Source organism: Pleurodeles waltl, chromosome 9 (genome assembly GCF_031143425.1).
Source record: "Pleurodeles waltl isolate 20211129_DDA chromosome 9, aPleWal1.hap1.20221129, whole genome shotgun sequence".
NCBI classification, from domain to species: Eukaryota; Metazoa; Chordata; class Amphibia; order Caudata; family Salamandridae; genus Pleurodeles; species Pleurodeles waltl.
This window is the reverse complement of record NC_090448.1, coordinates 529137447-529162823: the sequence shown is the minus strand read 5'-3', so window position 1 is coordinate 529162823 and position 25377 is coordinate 529137447. Positions and strand designations below refer to the sequence as shown.

The following is a 25377-nucleotide window of genomic DNA, read 5'->3' as shown; positions in this document are numbered from 1 at the left end:
GTGAATGCTTAAGAGTGGCGCAGTAAAAAATATAGCAAAGGCAAGAAAGGTTTCAACAAACGATAATCTGTTGGCAAACAAGTGAACATCCATGCTTCTACTCAAAAGATACATTCTGAATTAGGCCCTTTAACCGAAATTTTTACCCTGCAACCTTTGTGTCAGTTACTTCCATCAACTTCAAACACACAAAGTTTATCTCCTCGGGCTAGTCGAGAACATGAGCATAGGGGACAAGCCACCAGTGGTTGCTATCTTCTAAATGAAACAGATCTGCTTTAATCTAACTAAAGCCACAGCAGTAACCGCAACACAATTTTTGTGGATGAACAGTGCTGTGTTTGTCACTGTTGTACCCTTTGAGCGGCAGTTTACTTCGTAAAAGGTTGTGCACAGTAACAGGCAGCATTTATTTGAAGGCTCGCTTCATTTTATATTTTATTTTTTAAATGGGCAAACCTACAGTTAAACGGTCCAGGCAAGAGTGATAACTTAACAGATGCAAAACGTCCTTGAGGATGCCCTTATTCTATCCAAGAAGACAAAGACTAAAATCCTGATTTATAATTTGGTATGGCAATCGGGATGGAGTACCGTGCCCGCCAAACCATCTCATTTAGGGTCGGGTAGACCCTATTCATTCCATCAACTGAATCCCTGTTAGCTATACCGACAGGATGCTTCCTCCGACAGCCCAACAGTCCAATGTCGTTTTTCTGTCCATTGTCGTCAGGTAAAGCTTAAGAGAGAAAGAGAGAGAAAAAGAAAGAGAGAAAAACACCCAGGTGGCGAGGATTATTCGTTTTTTGTTCTTCAGAAAAAAAAAGCTTTTTGGTAGTTTGTTTCTGAAAAAAACAACTTTAGAAATGTTTTGTGAACGAACATCAGAATCAATGGCGACCATCTACCAAACATTTTGTACCTTGAAAGGAACCACCGTGAAAGTGATTCCTTTCAAAGTGCAGAGACGACCGCTGGGTCGACAGTTATCTCTAAATCCGGCTATGACAATAGTTTGTCAGGGTGGTGGAGGGTAATGTCCCTTTGAAGGACTATACTTCACCCCATCAAACCCTAAATCAGGCCTTAAAAAAAAGTAGCAGAGAGAAAAAACAAAAAACAAGGGCTGACAGGCTAGCTTAAAAATAGGCGATAGTTTCACTCAAGTGTTTTCCAATCACAAAACTGTTGTGAAATCAAAAGGCCTGAGGAGTCTCTTCGAAGAGGCAGCTGTCGTAGGATCTCAATTATCGTCTTGTATTGATGTAGATGAGGGAGGATGAGCAGAGGCTTCTTATCAACTTAAAGTATAATGTTCTCACTAGCAAAACTGGACGAGAGAATGGGACCTGCCTCCTAAAGCTTGGCTGTAAAAGAGGGTCATCACAAGTAGGGTCATACAGCTGAGACCAAACTCAAAAACAATAATGCACAATCACAGAACAATCTGTTCTGAACCCATTAGCCTGTATATAGCCAAAGGTTCTATACATTTCTGATCAGATTTGACCATGAAGAGCAATGGTTGTGGGCATTTCTCGGCTCACTCCATGTAATAATTTTGATAAAAAATGTAAAGCTTAAATCAATCCTTCAAACTATATACTAGTGGCCCTCTTTCTCATCCTGGAATGTTTTACAAGTGGTAACCATGATATTTTGAATATGGACAACATGGTACAGTTACTGAGCTCTCATTCTTCGCTTTGTCACTCGCACGGAGATGACACTGAAACGATTCAGTTTCACTCTTTGGGAAAAGCACAGGTAAAAGAACAGTAGTCCGCCATCTACTTGTTGAGTCCGGGATTGTCTTTATTCCTTTTTGTTTGCTTGTTTCTTTTTTTGTGGGCTTCATGGACCACCATTTGGTGGTATGCCTGTCCTCTGTGTGATGACTGCCTGTGCCCCGGACGCACATGGTAGCCATCTTCAGATTCATTTTTTCTCTATTCCTTTTATCTATCTATCTTCACTTGAAAAGCCAAAGGTTACAAGGCGGTTTTAGTTTGGCTCACAATTTAAAAGTACAAAAACATAGAAATTCACTGGTTATAGTTAGAGTTACCTCAAGCAAAGTCCCAGGGATGGGCTCTATCGCTCCCTATATATATATATATTCAAACAAAACAAAGCGGCTGATTCAAGTGGCGCCGCGCTCGCGTTACTGGTGCAAATGCCCAGGGCAAGCCGAACCCTCAAATTGATTATGTAAACAAAAATTTGGCAGTGCACTCCATCAAGGTGTCCATAATTCTTGTTTTATTACAAGACTACAAACAATGCTTTTCGACCGTAAGGTCTTTTTGGAGTTCAGGGGTCCTGTTATCATTCTTCGCTTATATAGTTAATGAAAGCTTTTACAATAACAATGCATGCTGGGATCTGTAGTCCATATAAGTCATATTAAACCAATTGTTTTTCAATTTGAACCACTTATAATACATAGGAATCCATACAACAAAATTACCTTTCAACCACTCGCAAAACAATCGCAAAGTATTATTTAGTGAGGGATAATACATAAATAGATAAACAATATTCACTCATATTTTGTCCATTCTTGACCCCACTATAGACAATTCCACCGATTAATTCAAACAGTATAGTCGCTTATTTGAATGGCCTTATCTTTTTCAAGTTCAAAACTCCTATTACCATTCTTCTCTTATATAGCTAATAAATATTAATACAATAGCAATGCATGCTGGAATCTGTACTCCATATATACAATTCAAGCCAATTATCATTTTAACCAATTATTATACATAGAACTCCATAAAACAAAAACAAAGTTACCTTTCAGACAACCCCCAAAATGATCGCAAAATCTTATTTAGTGAGTAATAATAAATAAATCAATAAACAATATTCACTCATATTTTTCAATTCATTGCTTCACTATAGCCAATTTCACCGATTAATTCAAACAATATAGTCACTTATATCTTTATATCCATCATCAATGAATGGCCTCATCTAAAGCTCATGATATCATTATATATTCCTTACAAAAATTCATCTCCTGATGTATTCTCCAAGTCAACATTTTTAACATCTCAAGACATGTGTCCAAGATGTATTATAATTCTAAACCTAGAAGTGTACATAAAGTTCCTCATCATTATTCATCCCAAATGGGGCCTTAGTTTTCATCTGAATTATATGTCTCGATTCAAGTTGCCTTAACTTTTTAACTCGTCACCTCCCCTCTCATGTTCTGGAATATGATCAATACCATAGTATCTTAAGGTTCTCCAGTCATTCATTGTGTGGGTCTGTAAATGTCTGGCTGTTGCATATGTATTATCTTTAGGAGTGATCACTCTGATATGCTCTAGTATTCTTTTCTTCAACATGCAAATTGTACTACCAATATATTTAAGACCACAGTGGCATTCTATAATGTAAATTCCAAATGTAGTATTACATGTAATATTGTGTTTAATTGCCAACTCCTGTCCGTTTGGACATCTAACCTTTCTCAATGATTTACCAATTTTGCATGCTTTACAACTATTGCATTTAAAAAATCCTTTTTGCTCCGCTTCCAGCCAGTTACGATCTTTTTCTAAAGAAAAATGACTTTTCCCCACCCGATCTTTGATACTGGGTGCCTTTTTGTAAGAAAACAATGGCTTGGGACCGACTAAGTGTCCCAAATCCAAATCCCTACTAATTATTTTCCAATGTTTACACAAAATATTCTTTATGAGTGCACTGTCTTTCGTGTACCTCATTATCATTCTCACCGATTCCTTCGAGTCTACTTCTCTTTTATTAAACAAAATTTCCTCTCGTTTTCCTAATTTGATTGCCTTCAAATTTTTCTTAAGGATTTTCTCATTGTATCCTCGGGTCCTAAATCTTTCATATGTTTCATCGCATTTCAGTAATAAGTCCTTATCATTAGAACAGTTTCTTCTCATTCTAATGAATTCACCCAGAGGTATACTATTAATCAAAGATTTGGGATGAAAGCTTTTCCCATGCAATATACTGTTGCATGCAGTTTCTTTCCGAAACACTGTAGTTTAAATTTTATTGTTCTCAATATAAATGGTGATGTCTAAAAAATTAATTTATGTTTTACTAGTTTCACAAGTAAATTTTAGACCCACCGCATTGTCATTCAAAACAGTGAAATATTGCATGAATTCATCCTTTGATCCATTCCAAATTACAAAAAGATCATCAATATAGCGGACCCAAAGTAACGCTTTCCCAGCAATTTCATCAGTATCTTTTCCCCATGCTATTTCTCTTTCCCACCAATCCATTAATAGGTTGGCATAGTTTGGAGAAAATGGTTTAAGTAATTACTATGATAAATGGCTTATAAAATTTTTTTTTTATAAGTATTACTTAATGAACCCTCAGTTCTTCTACTGAGTGGTTTATTTTTTGAATGTGCAGGGCTAAAAAAAACCTGTTTGTAAATGTATGTTTTTTAATGTGCCATGTTTGAAGTGTTTTTAATATCTACTCGTCTGTTTTCAATAGTTTTCTCAATACTATAATGTACACCATTTGTTTTATACTACAATAGTCTTTGAGATGAACAATACATGTTTTGAATGACTGGGTTTTGCTATGAAGACCACGGCCAAATCCCACCAGTATTCTGTATTTCCGATTCTTCAAACATGACAATGGGCACTAAAATATGAACAGCATTAGCGATGCTAGGAAGCAATAGCTGACTCTGCTAACCTTATGCAGTGTCTTCAACCTCTAGCAACAAATTGTTTTTCCAGTTTGTACAACACAACAGAGAGTAGATTGCATGGACACCTGCTAATCACCATTGGTATGAGCCACTCACCTGTCAAAATAAAAAACATAAATAAATGTAAAAACTCAGCACAATCTGTGTTAAGCCTAGAAACTGGCGGATGACTGGACAGATACCTCAAATGTGTAGCACATTACCGTTTAGTAAGGAAGGACTATTCTTCTTGACAGAGGCGTTTGACATTGTCTCACAACCCATACCCATCAGGTACCTACATGAGATTGATATTTAAGGACACATTCTCTGTCGGATCTGCTCCTAACGGATAGAAAACAAGCTGCCAGTCTGGCACCTTACTCCTCAGAAGCCTGCCAGCTCATCTGCAGAGTTCCTCAAGGTTCACTGCTCAGTCTCATTCTCTTCAATGCAAACATGATCCCTCTGGCCAACGTCATCTGTACACAAATTCAACAACCTCTCCTACGCTGATGACACAAACCTTATACTCTCCCTCTCAGGCAAGACTTCCAATACAAGAAACAAGTTCACCTCCTGCAGGATCGAAGTTGCTAACTAAATGACAGCCAACTGTCACAAACTCAACACCGAGCTGACAGAAGTAGTGTTCTTCAGCAAGAACTGATGGCTGGCCGGATAAAGACGCACACCATAACCAGCATCCACACCAGGAACCTCAGAATAATATTCAATAGCAAACAGGATATGCCCACGCAAATCAGTGCTGCCACTGCATGCTGCTTCCAGACTCTGAAGATGCTGAGGAAGATCCTCAAACGGCTCCAAAGAAACACCAGGAAAAAAACCTGTCACGTGCCCTAGTCAACACAAGATGGACTATAGAAACACCTCCTAGGCCAAAATCACCAAGCAACTCACTAGAAGACTGCAAACCATTCGGAACTCTACAGCCAGATTCATCCCCACACACAGATTGTACATCATAGCACACCACAGGGAGCTCCACTAGCTCCTGATACATATACAGCTCATTTCAAACTCCTCACATTCAAGGCCCTGCACAACTTAGGCCCTACCTAGCTGAAATGATGCATCTCCTTTCAGCAACCATCCAGACACCTCCACAGGACTCCTACTTGAACACACCACACAAACAGAACGAGATCAGGACAGACGCTTTCTTACATCACTCCCAAAGCATGAAACCGCCTCCCATTTCACAAAGATACCTCCTCTACCATACCAACATAGCATAACCTTGGCAAGGCACACACACACTAGGAAAAGCACCAGGATACCTTTGCTTATGATAGTGTGCTTTACAGATAAACACAGCTGAGTGAAAACAGAAGGTGTGGCTGCCTATCTGAGGCAGAAATCCAGGAATTGTGATTAGCCCTAAGGGAACAGGGGGTCATCACAGCTATGTCTTGCATCATGAGATCCATTTTCGCAGAAAGCAAGGTGGAATTGTAAGCTGCATTAGTGGAACCTCTGCAAAGGGACAACAAATTAATAAAGACATTTAAAGTAGGCCTGGGCACAGCTTCAGAGCAATCAGAGTGACTTCCATAATTCCACATTACTCTTTGGCGCATAATAACCAATAATTACGCAATTAGTTCTTGCCTAGTTTGTGGGGGGGAGCCTAATGCAAGAGCAAATTTAATAAGCTTGATCACCCGATATCGCTCTCTATTTGGGCTCTCCTGCATTTAGCTTTATTTCTTTGTGCAAAATGCATCATTGAGTCCATTTGGATGCAAGGATGTATTTTGCACTAAGAAACTAGCACTAAATGGCAAGAGTAAATTGAGGGAACATCCTATGCTCAAACGCATATTTAGCGAAATCGAGTGGCTGCTCCCACTCGCTAAATGAGTTCTGTTGCACTTTGCACTATTTCTTAGTTTAAAGATGTCCCATAATGCCCAAAATGGATGGGAGGGCGCATTTGTTCATTAAGATATACTGCTAAAAGCAGAATTACTCTCCTCACATAATTCTGCATAATCCCACAGAATGTTTAGGTAATTCTGCAGGATTATGCTACACGGAATTAAGTAAAATACAACAATCTCTAGTTTAAAGATAGCATTTCATCACAGGACGACGTGCTTCTTGCGTTTTAACAATCGCAGTAAATGCTCCAACAACTAAATAAGTTGTTTGCATCATTCAGCAGAATTACTCATGATGGCTTCTCTATCAAGGAGTAATGTCACAATCTATCTACTTTTTTTCTGGAAACAGAAGGCAAAATGAGCTGGGGATAACCTCACATTCAAACACACTGTCAGAATAGGGTGTTTTGGGGATTTTAAGAAAGCACTTTTTCTAGGTGATAACATCTTTAACGTTACCTTGAGCTTGCTGGCATAGTAGATGAGCAAATATTTGTTTGATGGGAGAGGCTCTAAGGGGCAAACAAACTGTTTTGCATGCTCTGGCACAGCATTCCTAACGTTTTAAGTTTAAGAACAACTCAAGAGGTTGCAATTAGAGTTTTCACAGGGTCAATAACACTCGTACCTTGCTTATCAAATTTGGAAGGGTGTGCCTATTATACACTAGAGTGTTGTGTGCTAAAGGGGACCTTTATACATACAAGCTGGAAGTGTCCTAGTGATTAGATGCTCTGTAAAGATGTTTTAGTTTATGACTAACTGTTTTGCAGTAACCGTTAAGACCTACCAGCCAATGAGATGGTTCTTGGAGTCCAGAACGGTCAGGTCTCCCCCTCAAAAGCACACACTATAGACTACTGGTTTGGCAGTAGCATGTGATGATGTTGCTAACCTATGGGGCAGCCAGGCAACTTTAAGGACTGATGGAAGGCGCTCTAATATGTAGTGGTGTGTGACAGTAGAGAAGGAACTGTATACTAGTTTAGGTTGTCCACAGCAATTTGAGATCTGGAGCCAACACAATGGAAAGTTTTGGCCTTGGTTGAGGGTTGTATGTTTTCAGTAGCTGTGTTTGTCACTGTTCTAATGGAATTAGGTCCCCCAGTCCCTCCCATTTTCTTTTCTTTTTGTAAACATATTTATTGGTTTTTCAAATCCACAACAACTCCCCCGCTGGGTACACAAATGCATATTTATACAATATATCTTGACTAGTCACTGCTTCGCTGCAAGTACATAACCACAGAGCATGGAAATCATGACCGAGGGATAGTACAATCTGCTACTGCTCATCTTGCTCAGTACATCCTGGACTTATTGTATACATGCTTAAGGAAAACAGCAGTGAGTGTATTGCTCTGGTCAGCAGACTAGAGCCATAGTTGTTCCAACCAGCCCCATCCCAACACCCATTCCCCCTCACCCCCTCCACCCACCCGCGCCGATATGTCCGGCTGCACCCAAGATTGTATGGTGTTAGGGTGCCTCTTTACTTGCTCCTGTTTATGGGACATGTTTGTGTTCAGGCCTCTTCTCTGCCAATGGTCTACTATGGAGAGAGTCACTACCTGGTGCGGTCAGTATAGTATGGATAGTCTATTCTGTCTGGGGAGGCTCTACCTCATCCTGCAGTGCTGTGACGATCTGTTTCCCCCTCCCCCCAAGCCCACTCCCGTTTCAGAACCAAACCTTTATATTCTGCCCATCGCCTTAACTCCCTTTTCCAGCTTTGGATATTGCGAGCCATCGAATTCTTTGAATTTTTTGTTAATTCCCGTTTGGCCAGGATGTACGCTAGGTCCTGGAGTTTACTAGTTGCCCTGGTCTTGGAAGTGTGGGGGAACAAGTGCAACAAGCAGTGGGCTGGTGCACACTCTGCTTCTCGCTCAATTACTTCCACTACGTATGTAGTCACTGCCTTCCAGTATTTAGTCAAATGGGGGCAGGACCACAACATGTGTATGAAGTCCGGCGCCTCCTCTCCGCATCTAGGGCATTTTGTATCAAGTATATGTAGGTGTTCCCGGAGTCTTTTCGGGGTAAGATATGCCCTGTATATGACATAGTAGTGTATAAGTTGAAACCTGGCATTTCTAGAGACAGTCGGTACTCTGTTGAATATCTGGTCCCAGGCCTCTTCCGGTATGAGAGTGCCCAGATCTGTCTCCCATTTATGCCGTAGGTCGTCTAGGGGTGCATCATTCCTGTGCGAATCGCCCTATATAAACCAGAAATGGCTTGTGTGCCATTGGAGGTCATTTTGTAAGTACTGGGTCCGTTACGGGGTGGCTCGTCACTTCTTAGGCGCCAGTGCATGCTAATGGTGCGTGTCAGTGCTCGGTACAACAGGAAGTGGCCCCGTGGCAGGTCATGGGTCTGTTGAAAGTCCTAGAACGGTAACAAATTATTCTTGCGATAAAGGTCTCCCATCTGTAGAGCCCCTGCCTCTTCCCAAGTCGCCAGTCCTCTCCAGTCTCCCGCCCTAGGAAGCCACTGCAACCATGTCATCTGTATCTCATGTGTGTAGGGTGTAGTCGTGTGCGTCCTATAAAGGTATCTTTTGCACCACCAGCGGATAACCTGGGTCTCCGGGGCGAGTGTCCGTTCCGATCGAGTGAGGTTGAGAAATATGCCTGCCAGTGTCGAAACATGAGGGGCTCTTCCGTTCCCATCCTCTACTGCGGTCCTGCCCTCTGCCATCCACCGGTAAGCCACTGCAGCTGGGCCACCAAATAATAGATCTCAAGATCTGGGACCGCCAGGCCCCCCTCTGGCTCTAACCACTATAAAGTGACCTAGAGCACTCTGCGTCTCCCATCTCCCCATATGAATGCCGTGAGCAAAGAGTCGAGTTCCCGGAATAACGTGGCCGGGAACCAGACCGGCAATGCTAAAAAATAATATAAGAGCCGTGGCAGCACTATCATCTTAATGAGTGCTATATGCCCAGCCACAGAGATCAGGAGTGTTCCCCAGAAGCCCATGTTGGTTTTCAATGCCCTTATGGCTCCCCCAATGTTACTCTCCAAAACGTCCGCCCTTGTGTGATATATTCTCACTCCTAGGTACGACATGCAACTGGGTTCCCATGTCACATTCTCTAGCCCCTCGGGTGTCCTGCAATTCTCCCGCAACGGGAACAAGTACGATTTCTGCCAATTTACCTGTAAGCCCATTAAGCGGCCGAATAGTGCTAGGAGGGCACGAGCTCCCCCAAGGTCCGAGTCAGTGTCTTGTAAAAATAGGAGGAGGTCATCCGCATAAAGCGCTATTTTGTGAGGCAGGTTCCCCTGCGTCAATCCCCGATACCAATCGGCAGTTCTAGCTTGGGCAGCCAGTGTTTCCATCGCCAAGGCAAATAGGGGCGAGAGCGGGCAACCCTGTCTAGTGCCCCTTTCTACTGAGTATTGTTCAGAAACCATGACCCCGGTTCTAACCCTTGCTTTTGGCTCTGTATATAAAAGTTTAATCCATTTGAGGAAGCCCTCCCCTGGGCCCATGCGAACAAGGACAGCATATAAATAGTCCCATTCTAAACTGTCAAATGCTTTTTCTATGTCTACTGCCAGTATGGTTGCTGTGTCTACCTGTGGGGCGACAGTATTTAGGATATGAATAACTCAACGGATATTCTGGACAGTATTCCTGGTAGGAATGGAGCCCACCTAGCCTCGGTGGACCAATCGCGTCAAGTACCCCAGTCCCTCTCCCCATGTCATTATTTGTAGCAATTAAGCCTTAATGTTATGTAGAAAATATACAGTCCCTGCTCCACCACAAATGTGATGATTTTTCTGTGTTATATATCACATACTTATTAATGTTATTCGCCTTATGATTACGGCCTGGTTGTTTTCCTTTACATGTTTAATCGAACCTGAAAAAACAACTGTTTAAAATAGGCATTCTTGGTCTCAGTTTCACTGATAATTTGCCGCAAGCTGGCAACCTAGATAATTAAGCATTACATAACCATACAACGGCACATATTAAATGATACAGGAATCAATAACTAAAGTAAAATGTGAGAATCATACCTGAAACATATCAGTTTCACTGTCATGGGTATATTCCACTACGACCGTCTGGTTTCTGGATAAAGTATAGCAGATACTGTGTTGCCCTTTACAGCTTATAGCCTGTTTAATAAAAACAAATACATATTTAGACTTGTTCGAAAGATTAGAGACATGGTTAAAATTATCCTATACCTCAATTGTAACTTAGCCATGTGTTTTTTGATGTTTTTCATCCAAGTCTGTAAAATCTATGCCAATTAAAGAAGACTATATTATCAGACAAGATGATATTAATAAAATGGAGCATCTTGCAAGGTTAGAATACAGACAAAATCCACAATCTGGATCGATGACAGGATTTGTGCCAGGCTTACCATACTTCAATTTACTGTCTGTAAATGGCTGCTTGCATGCCTATTCAGAGAGCACATCGCCAGGCAATTCAGGTAGGACTGTACTACAGGATGAGGCCCTAGGGTGATTTGGAGATGATGGATCCCCTTTTGAAAAAAGACATATGAGCTAAAAACGAAAAGTCTATTACTTGTAGGAATAGTTTTACAGCATGAGGACTTTTTTTTTTTCCAATTCACATGCCACACATTGTTCTACAATCTGGTGGTGGGGTCCGGAACTGTCCCCATTTCTTTCTTTTTTTCATGTTGATGTGTAGGCGAGTATAGCCATCCCGATAGAACATCAGATGTACACCCGCAACACTCCAGTATGAGGTTACCATCTTCACTTTTTTCCCCTCTTGGTGACCTGTACTGTTTTAGAGCCTTGTTTCTTACCTTATGAATTGCTTTTTCGCCTTGTTTAGGATTCACACCTCTTCTTAGAAGAGACTGGAGGGAATAATGTGAATCCAGAAACATCTTCAAACAGCAAAACTCACCATACAGGTAAGTAAGCCTTTCTTTTTTGAGACCTGAATCTTTTCTGGTTTCACAAGCTATCCACTGATAGAGGTGTTCCCACCTCTTTGGGAGCCTGAGTTGAAGGGAGTGTGCGTTTGCAGTCAGGTGTTAAATCATTCTGGCCCACCTAGGCTTCTTAGTTAGTCTGAATGAATTCTCTACACAGTAGTGTTTTGTGAAAATGTGGACTGATGACCATTTGGCTGACATGTAAATGACATTTATGGTACCCCCCTAGTACCCTGTATAGCAAGGATAAATGGTATGTATTAGCCAGTTTGTGATTGTTCCTCTTGTGACTGCCAACCCTATGTTTGGTGGTGTAAATGAGATGAAGAACCGATTTCCTTTCCAACATTGTTTTGTTTCCTAAAGTTAATATTACTGCTCTACCAGCATCTAGTGTTTGTATACGGCTTTTCTACCTGTGCTGTGCAGAAAAAAGGCTGGCAGTTGTGCCGCTTGATTACGTGGAAATGGGATATCACCCAGGAAAGGAGGGTTTGTACTCATGACCACCTTATCTTTTATGTACTTGTAGGTATTTTTTTTTGTACAGGGAGTGCTTCTAATTCACAGACTCTCACAGTGATGTGACAGATATCAGGAAAGCTGCTTTCATTGTGAGGAATTTGAGTTCTGTTTGTGCACTAGCTTGAATGGTGTCTTCATTATATTTGAATCAGTACTAGGTTGCGATTTCACATTGGTGGGGGTGAAGTTCTCCTTACCCTCTCCAGGAGTCTCTTAATGACAGGTGTGTTACCACTACTTTGTCTAGTCACTCCCTTTTTAAACATTCTCTTTATTGTGGTTTTACAAATGGAGAAGGGACATTTGGGGGTACAGGAGCAGAGGACATGGCTACATACATCTGGTGTGAAAATGGTACCCGGTTCCAGAGATGGCAGATAATACACTGTTCATAATAGCCATCGAATATTTCACATATATTATGCAAAGGATACCAGAAAGGAGAAAAGGGAAAGAAAAAAACAATTTCAAACCATAACAAGAACTATAGAGCAAAAGGGGTAGTGTGTGTGAGTTGGGGGTGTTTTGGGGGGGGGGGGGGGGGGGGGGGGAGACTGCTTTATCTGAAATGTTGACGACAGTCTGGATAAGGCGGGAGAGGGGGCAGACAATGCACATCTAGGAGATAGTAGGATTGAGTGCAGTGCAAGGGCATGGTGTGAGAACAGAGCAGCCCATTGGGGAGAAATGGCCAGGGGGTATAAACCCTTGTGGGTTTGCCAGTTGTGTGGGAGCTGGGAGGAGGCTACGTGTCCTATTGAGCTGCTGGGGGGGGGGGGGGGGGGGGGGGGGCAAGAGGGGTATGGGGGTGCTTGGGAGGTGGACTGTAAATGTTGGGATTGTTGAGGTAGTAAATTGGGGGACTTGTGTGAGCATAGTGTCTGATGATGGAAATATGGGATGTCAACAAATTCGTCAGGCTTCCTCATTGTTGAGGGTGCAACCCTCTGCCGCCCATTTCCACAATGAACCATGCCATACCTCTATAGATGAGGCATCGGGCCCCTTCCAGTGTAGAGTAAGCGTGTGCTTAGCTAAGTGAAATGAATGTGAACAACATGACGCTTCCGGCATTTAAAATGCAGAGGGCGCAGACCTCCCAAAAGTTGAGATCGGTCAGTTGAGTGACCTCCTACAAAGTGACGTGCACCCCCTGCCAGAAGGCAGACAATGTGGGGCATGTCCATAACATTTGTACGACAGTAGTGTCTCCCGAGCGACAACAGGAGCATGTCAGCTTCGCCATGGGGAAGTATTAAATCACAACAGAGTTAGATAGGCACAATGTAGGATGTGAAATTGTATGTTTTTGAACCGTGTGTTCCTAGAAACTGTATGAGGGAATTCCAGTGCCCGAGCTCATTTGTTGTTGTTAAAAGCTCTCCCCACCTCATCCATCCATGTGGTGCGAAGAGGAGCGAGTGATATGCCGCTGAGGCTGTGGAGACCCTCTAATAAAGCCAGGTGATCAACCGGCGTCTCTCTCCCACAGTGAGAAAGATGCATAACACGGAATGAGTGGGTGGTTCCTCAATCCTAGTGCCCCACAACCGAAGCAGGTGGCAAACCAGGAACTTGCCCTGAGGTAAGTTGAAGTCTGTCTGAAGTTGGAGAAAAGACACAGGTTACCGTCCGAGAATAAATCCCCAAACCCAGCAATCGAGCATTTTAGCCAGCTGCATAAAACGCTGACGGAGTAATGGCCCATGTAACTCGGAAGGCCCGCCAAGGGAAAGTTTGGGGAGTACGGGGCGACAGGTTTCGTGAGAGCACCGAGTCTTGGGAGACATCTGTTGGCTACATTGACATGTGAGGAACAGGATGATTCAGGTATGGACCCTGGAAGGAGGAGGTTTCGAAAGAAGGTAGGCTGGAGGGGTGGGGAGTGATGGCATGTATTTGGGTTGTCACTACTTGGAGAGAAGGTGCCCTCATCTGCTTCTGAGTTTTGCATGCCTGGTAGGTGTAGAACTGTTAGGGTTATAGATCTTTGTATCCACCATCTCCATATCCCTTGCACTAGTTTAGATAGGACATAAGATCGCATACCCCTTTTTTGTTTAGGTAGAACATTCTTGTTGTATTATCCTTGGGAATCTGTACTATCTGCCATTTTAAGTGTATGTGGAAGTCTTTTAACGGTAGAAACATTGTCTTGAGTTCCAGGACATTTGTGTTTCACTGTCTCCTGAAGATTCCATTCTCCTCAGATGTTTGGTTTCTCCACCTGCGCAGTCCAACCCATGTGACATGCATTAGATGAAATTGGAACAGTTGTTTGAAGGCATGCCTACCTTGATCATTTCTTCGTTGTATCTCAGTCTGTAGTATTTGTGACAACCATTACAGCCTTCTAGCCCCATTGTTTGGGACCACTGAATATGGGGCCCTTCTAGGTTTGTTCTCATGTGGAGGACTCGCAAACGGAATTAGTGGAATACAGGACATCATCATACCCAGCAGTTTCATCGCAGTTCATAGTGTATACTTTTTCTCTTGTGGGTAGGGGGAACGATTTCCTCCAGTTTAGGTAGCACCTCAGTTTGTCTAATAGTTGCATTACTGTCTGTATACTGTATTTGTATTTTCTCCAGTGGGCTTGCCCCTACCATCCTGTCATTGAGCTAAGGTACACGTGTCCTGTGCTTTCTTAAGTGAGCTGCCAACACAGACATTTTTGAAAACCCTTGGTAATGATATTATCCCAAATGGAGGCCCTTTGAACTGATAATGTCTGCTTTCCACCACAAATGTGTGATATTTTCTGTGCTTGTTGTTCGTTAGGTTATGGAAAGTAGGTGTCCTTGAGGTCTGTGGTAACCATGCATTCTCCTTCCTACAGCACTGGAATGAATTCCTGTGGTGTGGCCATCTTGAATTCTTACATTCTGATGACACCGTTTAGTAATCGGAGGGCTGTAACAGGCCTCAGTGTCAAGTGTTCTTTTTGTTCAAAGAAGTTTACCTAGTACTGTGCTTGGCTTTACTCCTTGTTGGCACTTTCATTGTGGTTTGTTTTTGCAACAGTTTATTTCCTGATGTAGGAGTCCTAATTCCTTTCCTATGCAAACCCTTTTCTTTGGTTTTATGTTTGGTGGTATATCCTGCAGTTCCATACAATACTTGAAGAGTATTATATTTGGTAACTATTTGTTGAAGGTTATCTTTCTCCACTCCTCAAGGAACTCTCCAAATCCCCCCCACCAACCCATGCTTGTTGTCTGGTCTTCTCTCCCAGAGTCGCTCAGTGGTCACAGCAGTCCTTCACAGCAGTGGTCTGGTCTTTCTTTCTGTCTGTCTTTACCTCACAACGGGCGTATTTGGTACTTTCCAAATTGCCATGAAGTGCTTGTTGCCTGGGCTGGCGTCGGCCTGCTGAGCCTGAGATGGGTGTGGAGTAGGCTGGAAAACTCCTCTGCCTTTTGGTCTCATGGTCGGGTCTGTGCCTGTTGTGAATGTTCCCCCTAAACTGTAGGGTCCCCATTGTTTAGGCTGTGTCAAAGTCATTTTCTATTTGCTGTCGAGATTCATATACAGCTGGCCCAGACAAACGTTCCCCAGTAAATGGCATGCCAATGATGGAGGCCTGAACTTCTTGTCTAAAGCCTTAGGCCCCTAGATGTAAATTTCTTTAAAGTGTAGTACCACTGCATATTCGTCTGTTCGCTCTATTCGCTGTACACTTGGCCTTTTTTTTGTATTAGTGACGGAGCTTCTGAATTGATTGTTGTATCTCCTACCGCTTCTACTGGCTTTTTAAGAGGGCAATGAATGTTTGCAATTTCAGTTCTCCTCTTCCCCTGGGCTATGATGCTAGATAAAAATGACAGGAAGAGTGTTTTCATCTGTGAAAGGAGTTGCGTTTCCATAGGAAGCATGTCTCCCTCATACTGCTCCTCTTTTTAGAGGTCTCCCTGCTCTTTTTCTTGGGGTTCTCAGCTCAGTGGTGGTTCTAGCTCAGACTAAACGTATGCCTCAGTTGTGAAGTGCACCAACCTCTCCCTAATTTTCACAGTTCTAGGGAGGAATTCAGCACACACTTTGCACCTCTCATTGCAATGGTCTTTTGGCATGCACAAGCTGCACATACTATGCTTGTGTTTTAGTGCCAGTTTGTGATGATCGGTGGGGCAAAATCTAAAGGGAATATGTTTCTTACCCTGTAAGCATCTGTTTGTGGCATGTAGTGCTGTAGATTGTACTCTGCATACTCCTGCAATCTGTGTGGGGTCCAGATGTGTGCACATTGGTTTTCTTCTTTGAAAGTCTTTGGAGTCACAAGGTAAATGGTCCACTCCTTCTTGATACTGCACAAAGGCATTGACTCCACTGTTACATTGTTTACCCACAGGAGGGCAAGAATGGAGTGTTGAGTAGTGTAAGTTATGAGATGTCCATCTGAGAAAGAGTAGAATAAACTGCAACGGCCTGGCCACAGGTGTACGGGAGGAGGGTGGGTGCATGTGTACCTAAAGCACTACATGCCACAAACAGATGCCTACAGGGTGAGTAACATACTCCGTTTGAGACATGTGTGGCTGTAGATACACATACTCTGCACAGAGTGTAAAGCACTCCCCTCTCTGTACCGGTGGCTAACCTGTGGGTGTTGCAGTTGTTTGAAAAAGACTAAGCAGCACTGCTTGAACTAAATTGCCTTACTGGCATGCTAAAACATCCACACAATAGTGTTTGGTGAAGGTCTGTGGTGTGGATCATGTTGCTGCTTTGCTAGTAAGCTATTTGAATGCTTCCTAGAAAAAAACGTGGATGCTCCCTTTTTCCTAGTAGAGTGTTCCGGGAGCAGTAGGTAAAGGTCTTTAGGCTTTAGCTTGACAAGTTTGAATCATCTTACTATCTATCTGGCTATGCCTGATTTGGATACAAGGTTGTCTTTATGGGGAGGTGAAAAAGCAACAAAAAGTTGTTGAGTATTTCTGAAAGTTTTAGTTCTATTGATATAAAACATATGGGGCTCTTTTAACATCTAATGTATGAAGAGCTCTTTCCACAACAGAATCAGATTGAGTTACCAGTTGTTTTTTCCCCCGCAATCAATTGGTTGAGGTGAAATTGAGAACACACTTTAAGGAAAAACGTAGGGGTAGTGGGGAGAACCATTTTGTTCCTATTTAGTTCGAAGAAAGGCTCTTCTGAAGTCAAAGTCTGGAGCTCACTAACACATCTAAGGGAAGTGATGGCACCTAAAAATGCCACTTTCCATGAAAATAACTGAAGAGGGCATGAGTGTAGGGGGTTCAAATGAGGGGCCCATGAGTTTTGTGAGAAAGACATGGAGGGTCCACGAAGGTGCAGGTGGAACCCGTGGTGGCATAACTCTTTTGAGCCCCTCAATGAAGGCTTTAATCACTGGGACCTTGAACAGAGAAAGGTGTTGCCTATTTTAGAGATAGGTAGCCATTATGGAGAGATGTAATCTATAGATGTGAACGCTAATCCAGCCTTTTGTAAATGAAGCAGATAGCAAACACTGTCTTGTACAGTGACTTTGAAAGGGTCGATTTGTTTTGAGTGAAAGTAGCAGACAAAACGTTTCCACGTTGCCGCATAGCAAGCTCTAGTGATAGGGCTTCTTTAACCCCTTCTGCGCTCCCTCTTTTAAAGCCCATCTGCCCCCAAGGCATAGGTTTCTCACCCTTTTTGGCCACTAACTGGAAGGAGGCTGAAAGCACACACAAAAAATACAAGCCTTCTTCTGCAGCTCTTTTTTCACCATTTTTTTTTTTTAACTACATTTTCACTGTATTTTGGTTAATTTCTTGGTCTCCTTCAGGGAACCCACAAAGTCTGGGTACCTCTAGAATCCGTAGGATGTTGGAAAAAAGGACGCAAATTTGGCGTGGGTAGCTTATGTGAACAAAAAGTTATGAGGGCCTAGGCGCGAACTGCCCCAAATAGCCAAAAAAAAGGCTCAGTACAGGAGGGGGAAAAGGCCTGCAGCGAAGGGGTTAAGAATGTCCATACATTTTGGTGGCACATTAGGGTAACCAAACTATGACTTTAGAGCCAAATTACAAGGTTAGAGTTTTGAGATCTGGGTGCCTTATTTCTTCATGGTTCAGAGTGACAAGGTCTGGGCTGTTGGGGAGATTCTCTTGGGGAACTACAGAGAGGTCCAGTAGTGTTCTGACCCAAGGTTGATGGGCCCAGGTGGGCAGCTTCTAGGATCATTGTGAGAGATGTGTCCCTGAGCTTCTGAAACAGAAATGGAAGGAGAGGAGGAAAAGCATAGGCAAATATTCCTGCCCAACTCATCCATGGAGTGTTGCCCTTGGATAGTGGGTGTGGGAACCTGCAGCAAAGTTTGGGTATTTTGTGTTTTCGTGGTTGAGAAAAGGTCTATTTGAGGGAGACGCGATCTGAGAAGTAAGACCTGTGGGTGGAGATCCCATTCGTGGACTTGCTGCTGCATCCTGCTTAGCAGGTCTGCAAACTTGTCGTCCAAGCCTGGAAGATTGTAGAAAGCTGGCTATCTATGTTGTGTATTAGTGAAAGGGTACACTGGGCAGGCCTTATTGGCTGATAGCCTTAAGCATTTATTGCACACACAGAGCCAGTAAGCGAGACACTCAAAAAAGAAATCCAACACCAACTTATAAAAATAACACAGATCTTTATATTAATTTAGACACCAAGGCCATCGTAATCGGCTAAGTATATTTCAAGTTATTAATTTTTAAGTCACAATAAAATACACATACTGTGGCTTTAAGCAGTAATGTTATCCTATGGGGAATAAACGTATACAACACAGGGTCAATTAGCAAAGACTAAGACAGGACTGTTCTCCTAGACTTAAGGTGAGTATGGGGCAAGGTCCAAGGTAGCACTTCAGGAGGCACTGGGGCAACCAGGTGCAGAGTTGCATTTTGGCGTAAGGTGCCTTGTTCATTTTAATGGGGAAACGGTCCTGAGACAGAGGCTGCATGTGGAGAATGATTGGGGGGGGGGGGGGCAGGAGGTAATGAGTGCAGTGTGGGTGAAGCTGGGGGAGGGGGGTGTAGGCAGTCTGAATGAAGCCAAGGGGGAGGAGGGAAGGGGTGGGGTGTACAGGTCTTGGGCACACAGGGACACAGTCAGTCCATTAGAATTCAGGCTGTGGGGCTCATGTGCAGGGGTGCTTTGAGAAGTTTGTTTGCGTTGCTTAAGACTCTCACAGTTCTCAGTCCCTGCACAAGAAGGCTGCAGGCAGGGACTGGGGGACCAGTCCTGCTGAACCCAAGGATGGACTCAGTTTCTGGGGGTCTCAGGACTCAGTTGGCAACGTCGCCTCCCCCGGATTCAGGCTGTAAGGCTCAGGTGCAGTGGTACTTTAAGGTGTCAGGTTGCGGAGGCCAGAGAATCACTCTGTGTCTTGGTGACCTGGGGAAAGAGGGGACACAGGGGTCACTCTCCTGACTTGCCTTGTGGATCCCAACGTCACCAGACGTAGGTCTGCTTCCGAGCTGTTGGAGTCCAGATTGGACCACAAACAAACCATGGCTGCTGTAAGGGGTCCAGTAGCCCAGATCTTGGTGTAGGGAGGCTCCGGAAGATGTCAACTTCTCAGGGCTTCAGTGAAGTGGCAGGGCTGACCTTCTGTGCTCCAAGCAATCTTCTGGCTCAATGTTCCCTCTGTGGGCCCGATGGCCAACGGGACAGAGTATCAGACTTTGCAAGCGGTGCATGCAGATGCAGGGAAGCAGCTCATCTGCTCCAGAAGAGTTATTTCCCAGTAGTTGAGGGGCTGGACAGTCCTACATGAGATTGGGGAAGCTGTCCAGCTCTTTGTGAAGTTGGTCCCAGCGACTGTCGAAGTGCAAGTAGCCTGGCAGGGTTTGACACCAATCTTTGGTGCAGGTCTTCAGTTTTCGCTCTCCTGATCCTTCTTTCTCTCCTGTTTCCCAGTAGTCAAAGTCTTGACTTGATCTGTTTTCCTGGTGTCAGGGGGTCCTCTAAATACTCAATTTATAGGTGCAAAGGGGAGTAGCCAATGTACTTACACCTTAGGTCACTACACCCCATAGATGACCACTTCCTGTGGGGAGTGGGCATCACCCTGTCCCAGACTTCCTAATTCGAAGGCACATGAGATGGTGGAATTCTCTTTTTTAGGCTGGCTGCCTTAGGGGTGTGCTCGGTTTTTAATTGTGACACGCCTCCTGACTTATTTTCCCACCTGTCCTGGAGCCAGACAGGCCTCACGGCAGGGGGTTGCCTCTCCGAGGTCTGGGGTTAAAGGCGGCAGAGACTTTAAAGTCCCTGGTCTTGGATACAGATTTACTAGCCATCTTGCTGGAGGAGGTGATAACACCTGCCACAGCAGGCATTGTTTGTGACCTCTGAGAGCAGGGGTCTCTCACTTCCAGGGGGTCAGAAACTCGTCTGTGGTGGAAGGCTGGTCTATACCAATCATCTAGCACACTATAGGACTAGTAGGTTTCAGGGTGTACCTCTAAACTACCCTCTGGGTGCATGTTTTAATAAAGCATCAGTGTTGATTTATCAAGATGAGGTGTTCGATACCAAACACTGCTATTTTCTGCGCAGCCATCATATAGCTAGGTCACTAGTGAAGTTCTAAGATGGCTTTCCGGTCAATCGCAATATCTAGTAATAGAAACAGACATCACGGGGCATATCTGCTCATGCAGATATGTCCTCAGGTGAAATGTAATGCACACTGCCTTGTGGGCTTCATGGCCTGCTGCAGGGGGTGGCTTACATATATTTGATACAGAGATTCTGGCATTGCATACAATGTGTGTGGCATGTCCTGTTTTCACTCATGGTTTGCACCATGACAGGCAGTCTGCAATGGCAAGCTGTGTGCAATGTGTGTGTTGGTGTCTTAGGATGGCATAAGATATGCTGCAGCCCTTTAGTACCCATAACCTAGGTGCCAAGGGTACCATTTACTAGGGAACTACAGGGGTAGTTAAGTCCTGCGCCAATTGTAAAACAATCAGACATAGCTGGTTTTAAAGGAAAGAGCACTGGCACTGAGGTATGATTAGCAGGCCTCAGTGCAACGTTAGAGTCAAAAAACAGCATCTGGTAGTTCTAAAGGGGACAAAAGGTTGGAGGAACATCTGCAAAAAAAGTCCACTTTCCTACAGAGATACTCTGCTGTGACGCAGAGACCATTTCCAGATGGTCTGTAACAGTTGTGAAAGTAGCAGAGATTTGGTGAAAATATGTGGTGCAGTAGTGACCCCGGATGGAAGGACTTTGAACTGGTAGTGCCATCCATCCACCATAAACATGAGATACTTGTGAAGGGCTAAGTATATTGGGATGTGAAAATATGAGCCTTTGAGATCTAATTTTGTCATGAAGTCACCCTGTTAAAGCAGTGGGGTCACAGCTTGCGGAGTGACCATGTGAAAATGTTGTGAAAACATTTCTTTGTTTAGTGGCCTTAGGTCTAGGATTAACCGCAGCAAACCGTCCTTTTTGAGTAGGAGGAAGTAAAGAAGTATAGTCCTTGTCCCTGGTGATGATGGACAGCTCCTATTGCTCCTTTGAGAAGAAGCTCCTGGAATCCCTGTTTGAGTAGGGTTTGATGTTTAACTGAGAGCCGATGTGTGCGAGGTGGGATGTTGGGAGGTGTGGTAGTGAGCTCCAGACAATAGCCATGATGCTTAGATCTCAGGGCTCAGTGGTCTGTTATTTGTTGCCAGGTGGGTAAAAAGTTGTGTATGCATCCCCCGAAAGGTGGTGTGTGAAGAGGGGCAGGGGTGAGGGGTTTGGGTTGGGGGGAAATAGGGAGAAGTGAAGCAAGTCATTATTTGCTGGTAATGGTTGCAGCACATGGCGAAGCACTTTTGTCTCTGCCTTTAGTGTCCTTTTTTATTTTCTCTAGAGCCTCATCGACCTGTGGGCCGAATAGATGATCTTTTTCAAATTGGACAGCAGGCTTGAAGCCTGAAATATGCAGCCAAGTGTGTCATCTAAGGGGTACGCTAGTGTTAAAACTCCTGGCTGCAGTGTCAGCAGAATCAACGCACATCTAATTGAAGTATTGAATATTAGTTTGCCCTCAGCAACCTATTACTGTCCTCTCTTCCTGTGCTCCTTCAGGGAGATGTTGGAGGAAATCTACCATCTCATCCCAGGGAGCACAGTTGCATCTCGCTAAAAGCCTATAGTACTGGCGATGCGCCATTAGTTTGCAGACTGAGGTGCAACCCTTTTACCTGCTGCATCAATCCTCTTGCTTTCTTTCTCGGACAGTTGGGTTAATTGCCAGACGCTGGGGAGTTGGCCCTTTTCCTAGCACTAGTGACTACTAGGGAATCTGATTGTACTTGCCCTCTTATGTTAACAGGGTTTGAGGGAGACAGTTTATAATTTTTAATCGACCTTGGAAGTAATACAAGCTGGGTCCCTGAATATTTCCTATACATGGTGAAGCATGCCCTTAAGCATAGATAGGTACTGTGTGCATTTAAGTATGAAGGATAACATTTCGAATTAGGAATCTTCTTCTAGAGGTTCCTTATAAAGTTGAACTCCATGAAAAGTATCCGCCCTAGCAATAAGCTCCTGGTATGTAGTTGAGTCATCAGGAGATGATGGGCGTGTGGGGTCTGGGTCCGTGTACCCTGGTGGGTCAACATCACAAGAGTCCCAGGGGTCAGTATCTGGTGGGACATAAAACAAATCGTTCCCTGTATCAGAGGGACCAGTACCATCAAAAGGGGATAAGGGGAGGCATATGAGGGATCTATGTCAGCCTGCAGTGAAGAGGACATGTCTGGAGGTGGTGGAAGCAGAGGTGGTGGTGGAGGCAAAGGACTGGTGGCCTTGCGCAAGCATGTCCTTCTCCCTAGCAGTGAACCCTACATTCACATTCTCCGGGGCTCTTATTTACCACCACCTGGCCCTCACAATAGGTTTATTCAAGCTCTTGCTGAACAAGTTGCTGATCTAGTTGGTAGTAAATCTAACTTTATAATTCTCTGTGATTTTAATATTCATGCAGACGAACCAAGTAATGCTGCAACTAAAACACTACATACAGACCATGAGGCACTAGGTCTCACACAGATGATTAATGGCCCTACACACACCAAAGATCATATGATCGACCTTGTGTTCAGCAAAATCTCAGAACTTTCAGCTCAGACACCCCTTTCTCTGTCATGGTCCTACCACTTTTTAATTAGGTTCATGATACCCAATACCTCTGCTGACACAGGTCGGCTAGCAAACAAGTTATCTGGTTGGCACTGGTCTAAGCTAAATTGCAAGGAATGGATCTCCGTCCTTGAGAACACTACAGCATTCTCCTTAATGCCACCCCAAGTTCGGCAGAAAAATTCAATGAATGGATCTCCAAATCCTTAGACTCTGTACTACCAATAAAAACTATCACCCGAGGTTCACGCCATTTAAAAAAAAAAAAAAAAAAAAAAAAAAAAAAAAAAACAACACCATGGTTCACTCCTCAGCTATTGCTGCTTAGGAGTGTAAACTCATTGAAAGAGAGTGGAGGAAAACTTACGATATGTATGCAAAAAAATGAATATAGGAAAGCAATTAGACACTTCCACACAGAAATTAAATCCACACGGTCATCATATTGTGTATTTAAAATATATCAGTCCTTTCCCAAAGAAATCTTCTCAATATTTAAAAAAAAACAAAAGCATTCAAGTGCCCACCCCTCACATCGATCTCACTGAAGCCTCCAAGGAGCATAGCAATAATTTGGCCCACTCAGATCACCTTCTCTGCTCCCTGATGGGTTGAAGGGCCTGCCTCCACCAAGAGACAACAAAGTCCTTGGGTTTTTGGCTGGACTCTCATCTGACTATGGACTATCAATCTAAAGAGCTGGCAGCCACCTGTTTTAGTCTATTAAGACTTCTTAGAAAAGTCTTTAAGATACTTCCTTTTCAAGCCAAAAGACTAATCACTCAGGCTCTTATAATTGCAAGTCTGGACTATGGAAATATTCTCTGAGTTCACCTCGATATGTACTGAAAATACTTCCGGTGGTGCAGAACGTCGCAGCATGCCTATTTATGAAGATTCCCCAGACACCTGTCCACAAAACTTGCTTTAGTTTCCCTTCACTGGCTGCCTGTGGAACAACAGATCAACATTGAGGCCCTCTGAACTTTGCACAGAGCTCTGCATAATAAGGGTCTGGCCTTCCTTAAACAGATTGCAACACCCTACATCTTTCAAAGGGCTCTTAGATCCTCGACGGCCTCCCTAATTAACGTGCCACGGATTAAGAAAGCAAGAAGGGGAGGCCAATCTTTAGCATTTAGAGCCTCAAATATCTGGAAATCCCTTCCCTTGGAGCGCCACCAAAACAGTCATAAAATTTCCTTTCGTAAGAATTTGAAGACCCTTCTGTTCATAGCACAAGCTGCCTCCTTGTCGTTCTGCTTCGTCTCTAGTGCTGGGAGGCCTTCGGGTAGCCATGCGCTTTACAAACTCCTAAACTAAACTAAACTTGTCCGTCTACTTGCGTTTAGGTGGAATGGGGACATCTAAAGCCTCTTGGAAAGGCAACTGCCTTGTGGAAGATGGTTGCTGAGGAGGCGGAGGCTTGGCTACAATCCGTTCAGTTTTCGGTTGGATATGAATGTGCTGCTGCAGAGAGTCTAGCGATTTTTGTAAATTGTGGAGAATAAATCAAATCAAATCATTAACATTTATAAAGCGCGCTACTCACCCGTGCGGGTCTCAAGGCGCTAAATAGACTCCATAGTGGCCACGACCATCTTTTACAGCATCAATTTCAATGTTTTCAGCTCCAAGCAGACTTTGTTTCTGCACCAAAGATCCACTTGACACTAAAGCTGTAAACGTTGGCTGGCAGCTTGGCACGGAGGGCATGGAGACCATAGAGGTTGTCTAGGCCAAGGTTTTTAGCTTTTGATGGCGTTTCAGCCCCGAGCCAGAGGTCAGGGCCTCCAAACTGAATTCTCTGTGCAGACCATGCTGTGGTGGTCCGAAGGCCTCTTACTATGCAGATGCAAATCTCAACGCTAAGGGGCAGGGTATAGCGTACTAACTGCACAAGACCCCAGCGCTACATTGCTAATTTCAAGCTCCAACTCCGGATCGGATTTCGAGATGGCCTTGAAGGGAGAAAGCCTCCTCTTCAGCCACCAAAGCCTCTGGATGTTGTTCCTCTCCAATATCCTGATGTCTGAAGAGGTTGAGTGTAAGCGGTGGCCCTTTGGTGCCTCTCGAGCCGGCATGGTTGACAGTCTCAGAGCGTTTTTAGAGTGGAATGCTTGAAAGGACTCACAATCAGC

The 25377-nt window shown here is 43.8% G+C and overlaps 1 protein-coding gene across 1 annotated transcript in view; it reads right to left on the bottom strand.

Moving 5' to 3' along the window:
• Positions 1–25377, bottom strand: part of PELI2 (pellino E3 ubiquitin protein ligase family member 2) — a 148304-nt gene that overhangs the window by 76223 nt on the left and 46704 nt on the right. The window contains exon 3 of the mRNA XM_069207431.1: positions 10659–10760. Within this exon, the coding sequence (XP_069063532.1) occupies positions 10659–10760 (102 nt within the window). The remainder of the gene's footprint in view (positions 1–10658; positions 10761–25377) is intronic.